Source organism: Physcomitrium patens, chromosome 20 (genome assembly GCF_059467195.1).
Source record: "Physcomitrium patens ecotype Gransden chromosome 20, ASM5946719v1, whole genome shotgun sequence".
In the NCBI taxonomy this organism is placed as follows: Eukaryota; Viridiplantae; Streptophyta; class Bryopsida; order Funariales; family Funariaceae; genus Physcomitrium; species Physcomitrium patens.
In genome coordinates, this window is record NC_143429.1 from 8,631,082 (window position 1) to 8,647,643 (window position 16,562).

Sequence of the window (16,562 nt, forward strand, 5' to 3'; positions counted from 1 at the left end):
TATATCCATAGGATACCCTTTTGATATATTAAGAATCAATCCTTTGATTAATAGTAACTTACTTAAACTAATATCTTTTATAAGATAATTTATTTTTATTTTATTTTTATTTTATTTAATATTATCTTAATTATGATTAAATTTATCAAAAAATAGTAACTAATATAGTAGTAATTACCACTTGTAAGTAATAGATGTTGGAAGTGAAAGCCAATTAATTCCATACTCTTCTTGTATATAACCCTGTTGATGCTATGCTATTTAAGAGTTTAAAGTTGTATTCTTTTCTAAAGCAATTATAGCAGCTATGAACTTGATGATAAATCTAATAGATATCACAATGGCTTTCTTAAATGGAAAGTTGAAAATATAAAAGATATAAAAAAACATGAAAAAACTAAAATCAATCAAAATTAATGAGATATTATTTTAAGTAAGTTGTTAATTGTTAAAAGATTGTTTTTATGTATGTAAAAAGGTTTGTCTATAAATAAAGTAAAAAGATAAGAATTAAAAAATAAATCAAGTGTATAAAGGATCTAATAGGCAATATTTAAAGATAAGATAAGAATATAAAATATATGCCATAATATATCATTGTCATAGGAGAGATGCTATAAGGTCAAAGGAGTATAAATTATATACTATAATAAATCTTAGTAGAAAATAAGATGCCAACATACACATCTAATATATCTTTTAATAAATACAAAAGTTATAAGATAGAAATTGATAGCATGGGCAGCAACTATCATCTTTAAGTAGTAGATGTTGGAAGTGAGAGTCACCTTATTCCACGTTTGTTTTTATATACAACCTTATTGATGCTATGTATTGATACTTTTTACATATATTTTTTCAAAATAAATAAGACAAATATATATATATATATATATATATATATATACTAATCTCAATTATTTATTAATAAATATAATCAATATTTTATTTATAAATTGAAGAATTTTTTACATTAGTGCAAGTATTCACTATGGGCATAGTACCAATGTATTGACACATTTTTTGTAAATAAAAAATTTGTAAGAATTGAAATTGATCCTTTCATATTTGTATGAAATCTAATGAATTCTTGTTGATAATTATCTTCTATTTTTATAATTTAATGATCAAATTGGAAGTTAATGAAGCTCGAAAATGAAAAGTTTGTTAAAGTTGAAGATTAAATGTTAAAGTATTTTTTACAAGACAAGAGTTGGCTTACTTATATACAATAGTTGGTACAACGATGAATCCTTATATGTGGTAAGTGTTGTGAGTTAATACATATCAAAGACTACATCAATTTATAGGGCAACTATCAAAAGATTCAAGATGCATATAAAAGGCACCGCACACATAAAATTATATTTTAGATATTATAATATTGTTTTAAATGGTTATTATGACAAAAAATGGTTTAAAGTTATAATTAAAAAAATATCAATAATAATAATAATTTTTCTATTAGAATAAGACAAATATCATAGAATTACAAGGTCCATAAAAGATGTAAAGTCTATGGCAAAAAATTATAATGCAATAGATGCGATTTGGCTTAGATAAGTTTTGAAAGACATTGGACTTATACAATTTGAAGCAAATCTCATGAAGTATGATAATTAAGGATGTCTTTTTTTTACAAAAAATTCAAAACATTAGTCAAGAAACAAAGATATTGGCATTCAACATCATTTTGTAAGAAAAAAGATTGAAAAGAAAGTAATTAATTTGAAATATTTTGAAATAGAAGACATGCTTATTGATTTGATTACAAATGCATTTGAATTGAAATATTTTAATTAATAGCAAAGTAGAAGTTTTATTATATATAAGTAAAAATTAAGATTTAATTAATTATAATTTAAAAGATAGTATCTTATTTAAATTAGAATTGATCAAAAAATAGTAATTAATATGATTAAGAATCTATTAAGAAATATCAAAAGATAGATAAGACTATAAAATATATACTAAAATATATCATTATGGTAAATAAAATTCTAAAAGATATATTAGATATATTCTTTAATGAAAGTAAAAGTTTAAAGATGGAAGTTTCCTATTAGGCCTCCTACCAACTCTTATAAGTTAAGCATGTTAGTATTACAAATTGTCTTATTCTCCTATATCTCTCTTTGTATTCAACATTGTTGATGCTAAGTGTTGAAACTTCTAATTTTTTTATAAATAAGTTAACAATATAATATGTTATTATTTTTAGAATAGAAATAATTTCATAGAATTACAAAAAATAATTAATAATAAAAAGGTTGAAAATATAAGCAAAATATCTTAAAAGAAATCATGGTATAATGGAAACAATTTGATTAAGTAAAGTTTAAAGAGATATTAAGCTTGTACAATTGGAAGAAATTTCAATTAAAATTAACAATCAAAGGAGCTTTGTTTTTGCAGGGATATAAAAGCATAATTTAAAAATCAAATACATTGATATTCAATATCATTATAAAAAAGAAGATCAATATATAAGTGATTGATATCAAAGGTATTGAGCAACAAAAGACATGTATATTGATTTACTTAGATAAGCATTAGTGAAGTATTTTCATTACATATTGATAAAGCCATTAAATTTGAAGGACTTTAATAAGTAAAAAAATTGAAGTATTAAAGTAAATAATAATAAAATGATAAAAAGGTATATTATCATTTAGAAAACATTATCATTGATAAGTTCTAAGAGGTTGAAGCATTGGCTTTTGGGATGTAGAAAGGCCATCTCATAGATAAGATATAAAAAGAAGGACAAAAAAACAATGTCAAGAAGATAAAAGAATTATTTAAAAAAAACCAAAGAATTATCATATATTAGAGATTCTTCATACTCTTCATATTTAAATGGCTAGGACAACATTTTCATATATCAAACTTTTTTTATTCTAATGTAAAATGAGTAAATATAAATACTTCTATCTCATTAATTTTCTTACAATTTATGATGTATAAATTCTCCTTTTTAATATCTTAGAACCATTTTTGTACTTAATATTTTTACAAAACATTTATCTATATTAAAATAACTATCAAGCTTCTTATTATAAGTTTACTTATCAAAAAGATTTTTTTTTCATTATAAGTATAATAAAGATGTTTTAAAATTTTATCATATTACTTGTGTCTATTTTCAATTGCTTCAACTATTGTAGAGCATATTTCAATATTTTTATAAGTATTACTATTTATCATTAACAAATTTGATGTTTGATAGCATCATAAGTGTTTAAGAAATATTAAATCCTTATCAATATTTTGAGATATCACAAATAAAAAAAATCAACTTAAATATAATAGTCATCAAAGTTTTTTCTTTAGCCATGAATGTATAATCCTTATTTTTATATTTATCTCAAATATTTATATTTATTTTACATATTATTATTTTTTTGGAAATTTCAAGCAAAGTATCTCAATCTCAAAAAAAAAAAAAAAAAAAATCTCACATTATATCATTTGTTAATCTATTCTTCTTTTTTATTAATGTGAAAATTGTTGAATAATCATTTAAAGACTTTTTTTCCTTTTTGCTTCTTTATTAAATTTCTTAATCTTCTTATTATATTGTTTATTATAAAGTTCTTCATAAAGATAAATTTTATTGCTACAATCAAGTAGTTAAATTATGCTTGTAAGCTCATAAGTGACTTTAGCATCTTTTATTTAATTTATCATTCATAACTTCAAATTTTAAACTTTTCAAAAGTTCATAATCTTATCGCAAAATATTTTTAAAATTATTTATCAAAACCACATCCAATAATGAAGAAAAAATTAAATAAAGCTTAAGTTAAGAAGAAATCAATGCATATGTCTATTGCAAAAAAACAACCTCAAGTCTATATTTTCAATAAGATCTTATTGTTATATTATAATATCAAGACAATTAGTCCTTGTGGCATGTTAGATTATATAGACTTAGACCATTTCTTCATTATTAATGGATCAATTCAATTCCATATTTATTAGATCAATTGGAGTCTATGAAAATCCATCTTGAGTTCTATATAATTTTCTTTTATTCATATAATACAATAGATATACTAAAAAGAAGATAGATACCAACTTTTTTTTATTAAAAGAAGATAACAATGATTAGTATAAGATAGGAGGTTGGAGAGAAAGTAAAAAAATATAACTTAAAATAAAGTGATTTAAAGATTGACTATTATATATAAATAAATTTTAAAGATAGACCATCTCCTTTTTATATCAAACTTAAAAATAAATTTATTTTTTAAAAAAATTATCAATATTGATTTCATATCTATAATATAATTTTTTTGATGACATATTTTGGATATTTAGTATAAAATCAATAAAAATTTAATATATTTTTTAATACATTAGTAATATTTCATAAAATATTTTATGATATTTTTTTAATATTATAAACTTTTATATGTATAAATCATTCAAATTGGCCATTTATTATACATAAATCAAGAATTTTTTTAACTTTATATTTAAATTTGGTATTGTTTATAACTAGAAATAGATGTAAAATATATTTATTTATAACATGTGATTGATTATAAGTTTTCATAAAAGAAATATGAAAGTTTAGATAAATTCTTACAATTATAAAAAGTTTAATATAATAATTAATTCGAATAATTTGTAGTAAGATTTCAATTGTTAGTTACAATCTTAAATAGTTCATATTATTAGATGATTTTTTAGTTTGAATACTTTTTTTCAAAACTTTATTTAATCTCCAATTTGAAAATCTAGTTAAAATCTTCAAAAACAATTGATATAGTCTTTATATTGATCTTGAGTTTTTTTTTTTTATTTTATTTTAGTTTAAAAAGAAATTCTTTATAATATTTAAGAAGATGAATAGTTAGTTTTTTAATTGTAGGATTTTCCATTATCTTAACTTGAAATGGATATACTAAAAGATGTCTTATATACTTTGCAAAGTATAAAATTTCTTTTATTGATAAATGTAAAGCATCATTATAAATTAAATTAGTAACAAATAAGACATATATATATATATATATATATATATATAGATTATTTATAATTATCTTTTTTATAATTTATACTAAATTTAAAATATTATTCTAAAATTTAGTATAATCTCTTAGCTTAATTGTTATGTTTTAGATGATGTGTTAAAAACAAATCTTGAATTTTAAGATTTAAAATAAAGTCTTGCAAAAGTCTAAAAAAACAATCATGTTCTTTGATTGGATATAATATTGTTGAGAAGTCTATGGATTTAATACATATAATTATTCAAGAGTTTTGCAATCTCTTATCTTGTCATTGTATAGTTGCATAGAAGGAAATATGACATCTTAGTAAGATAATTGACCACCATAAGAATAAAGTCTTTTAAATTTAATTTTCAAAAGATCCATAATAAAATCCAAAGATATAGATAATCCAAGGCCTTGAAGTACATGAAGTTGGTGAAGAATTTTATATTATTCATATATCACATGATTTTATAGAATCTTGTATAAACCTAAATATTAAAACCACTAATATTTTTTAGATATAAACTCTAAATTTTAGTTAGTATTAAAATAACTAATACTTAAAAAATCATGTTATAAATGTAAGATTTTTAAGTGTATAGATCCTAAAGATATATACTATAGTCTTATATAATAAAGTATATCTTTTTATATTTTAATTCTTTAAAAAATTTAAATAAATCTTCATTATTACTTATAATTTCTTTTAAATTTATGTAAAAAGGATTTTCTAATAGCTACTTATATTTTTTTATCATATTATATTTATATAATTAAAGAAATTATTAATATTTCTAATCAAATATTTGAAATATATATATATATATATATATATTTTATATTTATATTTATTATAGATTTTAAATTTTATTGTTGTTACAAAAAAAATAAACGATAAAAAAATTGAATGAAGTTATATACATTTTATCTTTTTAAGAAACTTTAGACCTAGTAAAAACCATGATACATTTGCTTCTAAAAAAATGATCTAAATAAATGTTTATAGACGAAAATTGGAGCTAATATAAAAAATATTTTAATACTTAAAAATTTACTTGGTCTTCTCAACATATGTAAGTTTTTCTTTTCTATTAAGTTGTTTTAATAGTGCACCTATCTTGGGTTAATTTTTAATAAATATTTGATAAAAGTTTACAAAACCAAAGAAACATTACACATCAAGTATTGATATTGGTGTCATTTACTCTAATACAAATTATATATTCTTTACATTTAAAGAAATTCTATTATCAAAGACAATGTAGTTCAAAAATTCTACTAACAGCATATGGATGAGGCACTTCTCTAATTTGGCATAAAACCTTCTTTTTCATCACTATTTCAAAACCAATTGATAAATTGCTTTTAGTCTTCATTTTTCTTTTAACATATCCAAACACTGTTTAAACAAACAACTAAATAATTATCCAAATATTTCTTCAAGTTAAAAGACACAACATGTATTTTTTTCCAACACTCCAATCTCTTAATCTCTTAAGAAGACCTTCCACCTAGTCCAAACTAGTAATTGAAACTAGGCATGTCGTAGGGGCACTACCCTCACACTTGGTTGTAAATTGCTCTTCTAAAGTCAGAGAAGGTTTTGCTTGCTTTCTTTAAAATGCTTACAAGACTAACAAAAAGGAAAAAGAAGCACACATGTGCCCATGCTTCTTTCTTAATTGTCTCTGGTCTTTTCGTTCATCAAAAGAAAACAAAGTAAAACAACAAAAATTGCTTGTGTTCTGTCTCCAATACACAAGAGGTGGTGTGTGAGGTCTTGAGCTCCAGTCACTCTTGATTTGGAAGGAAAGCTGTGCTGGAATCAAAGAGCCTACACGCAAATGACTGGACTTCCAGGTTTAAATGCAAAGCCGAGTTTTGAATGTGAGATTTACCGAAACGGCGCGACGAAGGAACCTCAACTAAAATTGAACGGTATAAGGAAATGAGGGGGCTCCACGTTACCCAGGCCCAAAAGGGTGCGAGGCGGAAATATATGCAGGGGACCCGTGCGATGAGGCATCTGAATCAGGAGGGGAGGCCGTGGCCCCTCCGCCTACTCAGCCTTCTCTCCAGTCGCCCATTCAATGCGCGACATACCCGCGCTGGCAGTTATCATATTCGCATTAATATTAAAAACTATTGGTATTATTGGGATTATTATTGCTGCAAGGCGATTGCTGCGGCGAAGTGGTCTCTTTTAGGGAGCGGGGTCCCTAGCATGAGAGGAAGGCCCCCCTACCCAAGAGGAGGTTCTCTGCACCTACCCTGCGCCTCGCCCCAGGCTCCTACATCCCACGTCTCCCACTCCTCCCCCATCTGCTGCGCTGCGCTGCGGCTCTCTCCCTCCCTCTCTCTCTCCCTCCCTCCCTCTCTCTCTCCCTCCCTCCCTGCCTCCCTCCGCAACTTGCCGCTGCTTCCGTGCTCCCCCTCCTGCTGCCCTCCCTCCTCCGCCCAACCTTGCCATGTAAGTTTTCTCCCCACCCTTGCTCCTGCTGTTCTCTCGGCCCGTCTTTCCGTGGCCGCAGTGCACTCTTTTGCCTCTCACCCTTTGCTCTGCAGTGCGTCTGTGTCGCCTCTATTTGTTTGTTTCGTTGCTTCCCTGTCACGCCGAGTATGGTTTTGCTTCTACGCGCCCTCCCTCTTTTTTTCACGAGCCATACTGTCCTCTGTCGGTATCGTCTACCAGCACTTGTGCACAGTGCCAGACATCGCCTGCATCTGGAACGCTACCGATGCTTCGGACGGCGCCTCTGGATTTCTCTGTGATACCAGTGAGCGTCAGCGGACGTTGCCTTCGTGAATGGCCCTACAGTTGCTGGTACTGTAGACCCGACCACTGCACGGTGTTGGTTCACCCACTTCGGGTGTCTTTGTCTGTATGTTTGTGCCTCGTCCTCATTGCAGGATGTGACCTAGATTGAAGGTTTTCGTGTTGTCAGTGTCTTTGATGCTCTTCCAGATCCATCGTTTGGCGCTTGAAACTACGAACACTGTCTTGTGCGTGCGTGCACACGTCGAGATCCGCTTCTCAAGGGGTGCATCATTGACACATTTTCCGGCCATATACCTCAGTGCGCTTGAGTCGTAGCTGCTGAGGAGCAGCTACGACTAATTTCTGTCAACACTCGGTCTAAGTGGCTGGAGTCGCATCGTACATTTATATCTACTGTTCCGCTCTCTTTCGGGGAGAGCGGATGCGGCGAAAGGGAGGAAGGCCATTTCTTCCTTCTCTCCCTAACCGTCAACATGTTTGGAAATACTTCCTCTGCAGGGAGGTTGGGATGTGGTTGTGTTCTGTATATCGTGCACCATTGAAAGTTTTCGGCTTTCTTGTCGCGCACGGAATAGGGTGTGCGTTATGACCACATGCTTAGTGCGCTATTTTCGCTTCAGCGTCTACCTCAGGTCAGCAACAGGTCGTTTTCACGCGCATGAGCACAGGATCCGACGCATACCTCTCCACAGTTTGACATGCATTCTCTGGCGTATGTCGAACATATGTGGCTTGTATGCGTGGTTCATCAGATCATTTTAGTTTACAGCGGACGTAGTTTCTGTCGATCGGGACTGACGGCGCATTTGCTACAACCATAAGTTTCGTGGCCTGGCTTGCCCATGCGCTACGTTACCCTGCCTCGACTGGACTATGTATGGTTTTTCATTTCCTTCTCTGATTTGCTCTCGACGTCTGTTCTACATGTTGATTCTATTTGCCTCGCTGGAATGGTTGGTTCCGGCTACTCATGATACTCTTGAATATCACGCGGAATGTTTTGTCTTAACTGCCTTGAAAAACATACGCTGCACATCTCGGCTGCCCACATTGCATTTGTTAGCACGGTGTGTGGATGACAATGGGTGCGCGCAATGTTGTCAGGAGGCATGTTGTATCATGTTTGCGCATGCGAATGGGAGGACTGTAGTTTAAAATATCGTTGGGCGGTATTGGGCTTTCGTTTTTCTGGGTTTACATGATGCTCATCTCGGATTGTGGGGAAATGTGCAGGTGACTCCAGTACAGAGTACATAAAAGCATAACGTCCCGTACATTGCTTTGTTCAGTTACGTCTGAATTGTGAAGCTCCCAGAAAATGTGTGATTTCAGATCTCGAAAGAGACTGCACGAGTCCGATCCGTACATGGACAGCTCGCTGTCAGCATTAAGCAGGGGCATGGAAGAACCTGGCTCCTTATTTCATCATGGCGAGGTGGGCATGAGCAACTCGAGTTCGATGTTGAGCCCTGAGCTTTGCGCTACCTCAATGGAGGTGACGTTGCCGGCATTCGACAAAACCTTAAGTCGCTGTAGTCCTCTTAGTTTGTACATCGTTTGATCTTGGCGTTTTACTGTGGGAACAAGTTTTTTGTTGTTTTGCTTCTCCTCTAATATTTGGAGCGAGTTCACATATGTTATTGACTGTGATAGGTTTTTTTCTATTGACAGACTGCAGAGGAGTTGAGGCACTTGTTGATGTGTGCAACAATTGAGCTAGAATCTGCTCGAGACGCAGCAAGCGCCCAAGGGAAACTGCATGAAGCGCGAGTTCGGCATCTGGAGGAGCTTCTGCGAAAAACCACGCGTGAACGAGATGAAGCACGGGAGCAGTTCATCCAACTTCAAGGGCGGCTGTCTCTGTCTCCAAGCAGGAATGGTTCGGGCCTCGTCGACAACGTACAGAACGCAGCGAATGCAGCAGTAGAGGCGGATCTACACCAAAAGCAGCAATTTCAAATCCTTGAAGAACTCCAGAAACATTTGGAGCTTCAGGAACATTCTATGACTTCTCCCCAAACTCAGATGGTGCATCAAGACCAGCACATGGAGGATGGTTCTCATGTGCATCAAATTTCTCCTCCGCATTCGCAAGTCATCCGACCTGAAGATCACATGGAGCAGCTGGAAGACTCAGTTCAAGGCATGAAGCAAATGAATGTCCCATCTCCGGATTCGCATTCAAGCTTGCATCCACTGTCGCGGATGCATTCTCCGGAGAATCACTGTTCTATGAACACACTGCAGGAGCTCCACCAGGTTTCTTCGTCATCGGATTTGCGGCAGATGGAGCTTGCACATCAACAGCAACAACCACAAATGGAACAGAACGTCCACCATCAACATCACAACCACTACAACATCGGTCTCATTCGGCAGAGCACAGATGGACAGTTGGAGCAAGAATCCGAGCGTATCCTGTCGCACGTGCAGCAGCAAGCTGAACATCAGCAACAACTCCAAGTTGAGCGGAAATCATCTCTTCATCAGCAAGTTGTTCAGAAATCTTTACCACCGATTTCCGTCAAACGTCATTGTGATTCTCCGAGTAGGTCTACTGCCCTTCAGCATCAAGAATCTCCATCTGGCTTATCAGTGCGTCGTCATCGGGATACTCCATTGGCCATGTCCGGGTTGAACCACCGTGATTCTCCAACAGCAATGTCCGTTATGCAGCATTATCGAGACTCCCCGACAGCAATGTCCACCATGCAACATCGAGACTCACCTTCAGCGAGGACCTTTATGCAGCGCAGAGAGTCACCTTGCATATCAATGACAATGCAGCACCCAGCATGGCAAGCAGTGCCTGGGGAGAATTCACCGTACTCGTCTCCAGGGTTGTGCTCACCACCTTTGTCGAATGGGCTTGGGTTACCGTCTGTCAACCTTCACAGCGGGTCAGCGGTGGCGTCACTGCTGAGCCCCCTTGATCGGTTTCAGAGCCTTGGCGTCTCGAGTCCCATGCACCTGTCATCACGACCAGTTCACCTTCCGGAGCCACCCGAATCGGATTTGCAAGTGATGCTGAATTCACTACCTGAGAAAGGAAAGCTTCTGCAAGCAGTAATGCAGGCGGGCCCACTGCTGCAGACACTCCTCGTAGCTGGACCACTTCCCCAGTGGAGACATCCTCCACCGGCATTAGATACACTCGACATCCCGCGTGTGTCGATGTCCTCTTCACCTTCCTGCGATATGTCACGGAACATGAACACGGGTTTGATGGCCGGGACTGGTATGGATCAAAACATGGGCATGTATCTCCCAGCATCGATTCCCTCTCAGGAGCGGCATTTGGCTCACCACCTCTCATTGCCCCGTACAACAATGTCTACTGGCGTTTCCTCTGGCCGCTCCTCGCAGGGAATGGTTCGGGTGAACAGTATGGGCAGCATTGGCCACTTAGGTCCGGACATGAGAATGCTGAGCCAACCCTTGAAGTATGCCAAAATTCATTGAGCGTAGTCTGTATACTACTCACGATCAGTCGACCCCAGTTCAGTTCTATATTTCGAGTTGGACTTGCACTTGGCGTGTTGGATCCTATTCGACCCCAGTCAAGTTCTCGGCTCGGGACCTGCGCTTGGCGTGTTGGATTGCCGTCGACCCCGGTCAAGTTTCTGGAACTTGTACTTGGTGTGTTGTTCGTTCTTTTTCGGGCACCAAATTTTGAGTGCGTATTTTTTGATGATATGCGTCCTAGTTTTCTCATCAGCCAACCCCGGTCAAGTTTTCCCTGGACGGGATGATTCATTGCACCTGGTGCGTTGTGCTTCTTTTTCGAAAGACACTGGTAGTTGCCTCATCTTTTGGTAGCTCGGCTAGTTTGTATTATCAACCCCAGACAGGTCTTCCAAGCCCAGTGGTTCGCTGGAAAGCACTTCGTCTTGGAGTGTTGTGTTGACCAGATTGCGGATATCATCATGATTTGCTGCAGGTTTAGAAATCATCCTTCCAAGCGTTACATGGTCAGTTCTGTTAGTGCCCCTGTTAGTCTCTCAGTAAGGAACTTGTATTTTATCTCATACCCTGGCAGATGGAAGTGATAGTTCGCTTTCTTTTTAAAAAGAATTTTGCTCAACAGGGTGTTTTCGTAGACACCGCAGCCCAGCGTGGTTCATGTGGCACATACGAGTGTGTGGCCACTGATATGATCTGTTTGTGGCGGAGCTCCGCATCTGAAAATTATCATCGCATAAATGAAAATATTATAAAGTTTAGTACTAATGTTTGCGCAGTGTATGCCTTGGGGCTTGTTTGCAATGTGGCTTTGGCTTCTACGCCCGATCTTGTGGGTGATGTATGAGGCGTTCTTCTGTGGCAGGGTGTCGGTTTTGGCTCATCGTCTAGACACACTAGGGAACTGGGCTGGCCACATACAGGCTTTATGACACAATCTGTTAGTAGTTTTCTGACAGGAAGCGTGATTCCTCGAAGAAGAATTAGTGCGGAAACGCGTCCTCGCGGGCGGGGACAACTGGGATGGATCATGTTCGATTTCCACCGGCACTTGTTGGCTTGTAGTAGACTGTTTAGTGTTCAATTGTTCGAGTGTTACACTTCAGTGACAGCGTCTGATTTGAGATGAAAGCAGGACAAACCGTGACTAGGAGCCAACGGTCCGATGTGCCGTTCTGGTGTGAATTGTTTCTCTCTGCATCGATTCTCCCTAGAGGTCGGTTGGGTCCCCTGTGGTTGTGGGTGGCTAGTTGGGCTGCGTCTTGATGGCACTGATGTCCACGAAAAGAGTAGGGCCTAGCATTGAAATAGTCTGCAAGTCTTGTAAGAGGGCAGGACCCTAGGGATATGAACCGGGCTGGGTGGATCCCATGTGATGTTGCATTCAAGGAGGGTTGTGATGAAATTTGAGCCAGTCTTCCACTCACTGATGAGTAGTCACTACACTGCTCTCTGATGAAATCAGCTACACTCCTGCAGGTGGGCTGTGCATGTGCCCATGGCCCACTACAACCCTCATGCATGTGCTGCTTAGGTGTCCCTTTCATCCAGGTGTATAATGCTACATTATATCTACACCATTCTTTACTGATCATCATTGCCCTAAACAAAATGTCTCAATTTGGACCATGAACAAGTTTCTACAGGACATGGGACTTGCATGGGCTTGAAACTGCATGTCTTCATGTACTTACCTCATGCATAGTGCACAGTTGAAGAACTTTGTGTATTGTAATGCAATTGACAAACCAAATGTCATCATGTCTTATGCACAAAATCAAACTATTTTCAAATGATAAATACTTGAAATCTCATATTTTTATTACATGAATGAGTGACATTCATTTAAAGATAATAAGAGCCAAGAAAAAGAAAAAGAAAATCTCTATTCTTTTGATTGTTGGTGTATTCTATGATCTTGTAAATGATGTTACATTATATATACAAATCAAGAAGATTAGATTGAGAGTTGGGTTGTTATTTGGAAAGAATGCAATATTAGTTGCCAGGATTTAGAAATGTACAAAAGTAAGACCAAAGTAATTCCAATATCTTAGGTTCCAGCCAAATCTTTTAGAATTTAATTTTGATGAAGTTAAAAATATCCAAGATATGTAGGAATGACATAATAAATGATTTATTGGTTGATTGAGGGATTAATAAAGAAATGTAAAAAGTAGTTAATACAAATATCCATGTTAAGGTACAAAGTTATTAGTAAGTATATATTTGTTTTATAAGTACCATGAATATCCATTAATAGTGTATTAGATGGATAAAAGTTCTTTTTATTTTGATTCACTTGGGTAGTTATTAGATAGTAGAATAAATTTATCCTATTTTTTTGGCCCAATAATGAAAGCTTAGGAAAGGTTATGACTATGTGTATGATATGAATTATAAAGTCAATTGTTAAAAGGTTTTTTTTTGCTACCCTGAATTTTTAGTTATGTATTTATCATTTAACCATATTATAAATGAATATTGAAAACATTTGGGTTGTGTGGAATAAAATTTGAAGTTCAACATGTAATTTTCGTCCAGACAATGCATGAATAATAAATTTAAACTAGATGTAGAAGTGCAGTATTCAATGAACCACATAGTGTTCGGTCACATTCATGTAAAAGTATACAGAATTGAATATATTAGAGTAGCAGGTTCGTGTCGTGAAATGACGAAGTTGTTTTACTTTTAACATATATTCTATGGTTTTAGGGTTTTGACAAGTGAGGACATGGTTCATTCAGAGCATTTGGCAAAGCGCTATTTAACTTTCCTACCCATGTACACCTGCACGAGAAATATAGAAGCACGTCATACCTGTCACAAGCAACTTCATGTGTTGACATACGAAATCATTTTAGACATTTCAGATCAGAAAAATCACTTTTAGATATATTCTCGTCTTTGTTAAGTATAACAGTCCTGGAGAATAAGGATCCCGAAAAATGGCCCACTTAGTGAATTTAAGTTAAATGCTTCTCGGGACAACGGAAAAATTTGAGCTTGAGAACAGCTACACAGCTACCAGAGAGCAGCATGATGCTCCATTCATGGGCATCTTTATCAGAAATTATCACCTAGAGGATCGATTACGCAGCCGATGCCATTCACCACTCTTGCCTCCTGTCTTGGATTCAAGACGCACATCAGATATTCGAATGTCCTTGGACACTGCCTTACACATGTCGTAGACTGTAAGGCTAGCAACGCTCACCGCAGTGAGTGCCTCCATCTCCACGCCAGTGAGGCCTACAGTTGTTACTTTTGCTTCTATGTCCACTGCGTGTAATTCTTTGTTTAAGGACAAGCTTACATCAACCCCGCTCAAGTTTAAAGGGTGACACAGAGGGATAAGAGTCGCTGTCTGTTTTGCACCCATAATTCCTGCGATCTTTGCCACAGTGAGCACATCACCTTTGGCAATGTTGTTAGCTGCCACAAGAGAAAATGCATCAAAACCAAGAAGAACGCGGCCACTTGCAACTGCCACTCTTGACGTGTTAGTTTTTGTGGAAACATTCACCATTGCTGCCTTTCCTGCAGAATCCACGTGGGACAAAGCCGCAGCATTTGAGTGGTGATCGCCATCCTTGTCCCCTGTGGTACTTAAGTCTTTCTGTAATGCTCGAGGCCCGTTGTGTGTTCCGATTTTCATGCCACCATGACCATCAAAACTCGTTGTTACTCGATGTATTGATTGCCCCCCAGGAAAGACTTCACTCTTGGGTCCAGGGCTGGTTCCAAGCTGGTCAGGAGCTGCAGCGCCAAATATAGATTCAAGCTCCTGCCAGACAGCACAGTTGATACCAACCAGTCCAGAACCCTAAATCCGACATTTATAATACCGACTTACTGAGGCTTAGACATCTTAGGTCAGGATTTCTACAAAAAAAACACCATTCCTTGCAAAGCGGGTCTGAACAGATGCATACAAAACTACTGCACGCTTAAGTTCGACTGATGGTTACAAGTCAGCGTTTTGCAATTACTCTTAAATGAATTATCAGCTACTCAAATCATGAAACCTTCAGCCATTTTTAGAACTAATCAATCCTTTTGCGGGAAGAAGAATCAGAAAGACACCAGAAAGGTACAGAACGATCAAGGAGAGAGAAGCAGACCCTGTTAAACTCGTCGACCATAGAATCCTCGTTTCCTTTATAAGTAACACTCCCAGGCTCCCCATACCCGAAGCGCATGTTCCTTAACTCGTGATAAGAATTGTCTTCCTCATCACTAAAACTGCTGCCATCGAATCCTGACCCCAGCGAAGATGTCCATTTCAGCCTCAAGAGCCTTGCTAGTGCGTCTCTTGGCAGAGAAGAATACAACTCATCTCGAAGTATCTTTCGAGCCCCTCCATGTGCTCCCCGTAGAAACATTTTCTGCGAACGAATTCTACTCTCACAACATCCCTACCTCTTGCCCTGCATAGACAATGGGAAATCGTACGACCAAATGTAAGTAAACTTCGCACACATTAATCATTGCTTGTAACCCTAGATTCCAACGCTTGCACTGACGTCTTCAAGTATTGGCGATTAGAGCTTGCAAAGAAGGTATGACTAAAAAAGAAACAAAATATGCACGGACGCTGATCCGCATCAGTTGAAAAGGTCCTTAGAATTCCCAAAGTCTAAAATGAAACTCTTACGACAGCTACATTGTAGGCACTTACAACCTCTCCTGAAATTGCTGCATGTACGGCCTCAGTCTGAAGGATACACCCCTAAAATACCCACCCAAGCACGTGGTCAAAGCCTGCAGTATGTGAACACACACCCACGTAAAATTTCACGAGATTGGGTTGGTATCTGCACACTCTCGTAGCAGAATTGTTGACAATTCTGCTATAAGATTGTCCAGACAAAACTTTTTCCACACTACACACCAGGAAATTATGAATATAGAACTCTGAAAATCCGAGTATGGATTTGAAGCAGAAGAGCATACCTCACACATACCCGAAAGCCGCATCTAAAACAGAACTGTCAGACTGAGACTAAACCAGAAACCTAGGCCACTCAAAGGATACCAGCGTAAAAGTTAATCAATGTGAAGTTGACGGAATATACTTTAGAGAAGGAGTTATAGCAGCAATGGTGACGGTCATGGTAGATGTAAAAAGAAACCCAAGTCGTTGAATCTGGGAGTGCGAGGTGTTGGTGCACCCAAATGGGAACGGTGTAGGGATGAGGAGGTTCCTCGGTGCAGAAGAGGGAACCTCCTCATCCAGGATGGATGGAAAGGGTGAGATTCTCAGACGCGGACGGAGAGAAAAGGGTGTCGAGGTGGGGAGCGTGGGACCT

General features: G+C 36.0%; 2 protein-coding genes across 12 annotated transcripts; one reads left to right on the forward strand and one right to left on the reverse strand.

Moving 5' to 3' along the window:
• Nucleotides 1–7,310: 7,310 nt before the first annotated feature.
• On the forward strand, nt 7,311–12,015 carry LOC112273414 (uncharacterized). Of its 4 annotated transcripts, none has more exons than XM_024502151.3 (3): nt 7,311–7,476; nt 9,019–9,220; nt 9,457–12,015. In XM_024502151.3, exons 2-3 carry the CDS (start codon nt 9,104–9,106, stop codon nt 11,245–11,247), a joined length of 1,908 nt encoding a protein of 635 aa, XP_024357919.1. In that variant the 5' UTR covers nt 7,311–7,476; nt 9,019–9,103; the 3' UTR covers nt 11,248–12,015. The 4 variants fall into 4 exon arrangements, with proteins under 4 accessions (XP_024357919.1, XP_024357915.1, XP_024357917.1 ...); XM_024502147.3 differs by having other exon boundaries at nt 7,313–7,476; nt 9,019–9,280; XM_024502149.3 differs by lacking the exon at nt 7,311–7,476 and adding an exon at nt 7,486–8,660 and having other exon boundaries at nt 9,019–9,280.
• A 2,109-nt stretch (nt 12,016–14,124) lies between these two features.
• LOC112273250 (cyclic pyranopterin monophosphate synthase) lies at nt 14,125–16,521 on the reverse strand. Of its 8 annotated transcripts, none has more exons than XM_024501755.3 (4): nt 16,329–16,521; nt 15,932–16,014; nt 15,375–15,680; nt 14,125–15,037 (listed from the first exon to the last, which is right to left on the reverse strand). In XM_024501755.3, the coding sequence occupies exons 3-4, from the start codon at nt 15,633–15,635 to the stop codon at nt 14,327–14,329; spliced, it is 972 nt and encodes a 323-aa protein (XP_024357523.1). In that variant the 5' UTR covers nt 15,636–15,680; nt 15,932–16,014; nt 16,329–16,521; the 3' UTR covers nt 14,125–14,326. The 8 variants fall into 8 exon arrangements, with proteins under 8 accessions (XP_024357523.1, XP_024357524.1, XP_073385587.1 ...); XM_024501756.3 differs by having other exon boundaries at nt 15,935–16,014; nt 16,207–16,488; XM_073529486.2 differs by having other exon boundaries at nt 15,935–16,014; nt 16,329–16,409.
• Nucleotides 16,522–16,562: the final 41 nt, after the last annotated feature.

Coding starts and splice junctions, on each gene's coding strand:
- LOC112273414 (XM_024502147.3), top strand. CDS start 9,104: ATGTGTGATTTCAGATCTCGAAAGAGACTGCACGAGTCCGATCCGTAC. Junction 9,281..9,456: donor TTTGCGCTACCTCAATGGAG/GTGACGTTGCCG, acceptor TTCTATTGACAG/ACTGCAGAGGAGTTGAGGCA.
- LOC112273250 (XM_024501755.3), bottom strand. CDS start 15,635: ATGTTTCTACGGGGAGCACATGGAGGGGCTCGAAAGATACTTCGAGAT. Junction 15,038..15,374: donor TGGTCGACGAGTTTAACAGG/GTCTGCTTCTCT, acceptor GCTGTCTGGCAG/GAGCTTGAATCTATATTTGG.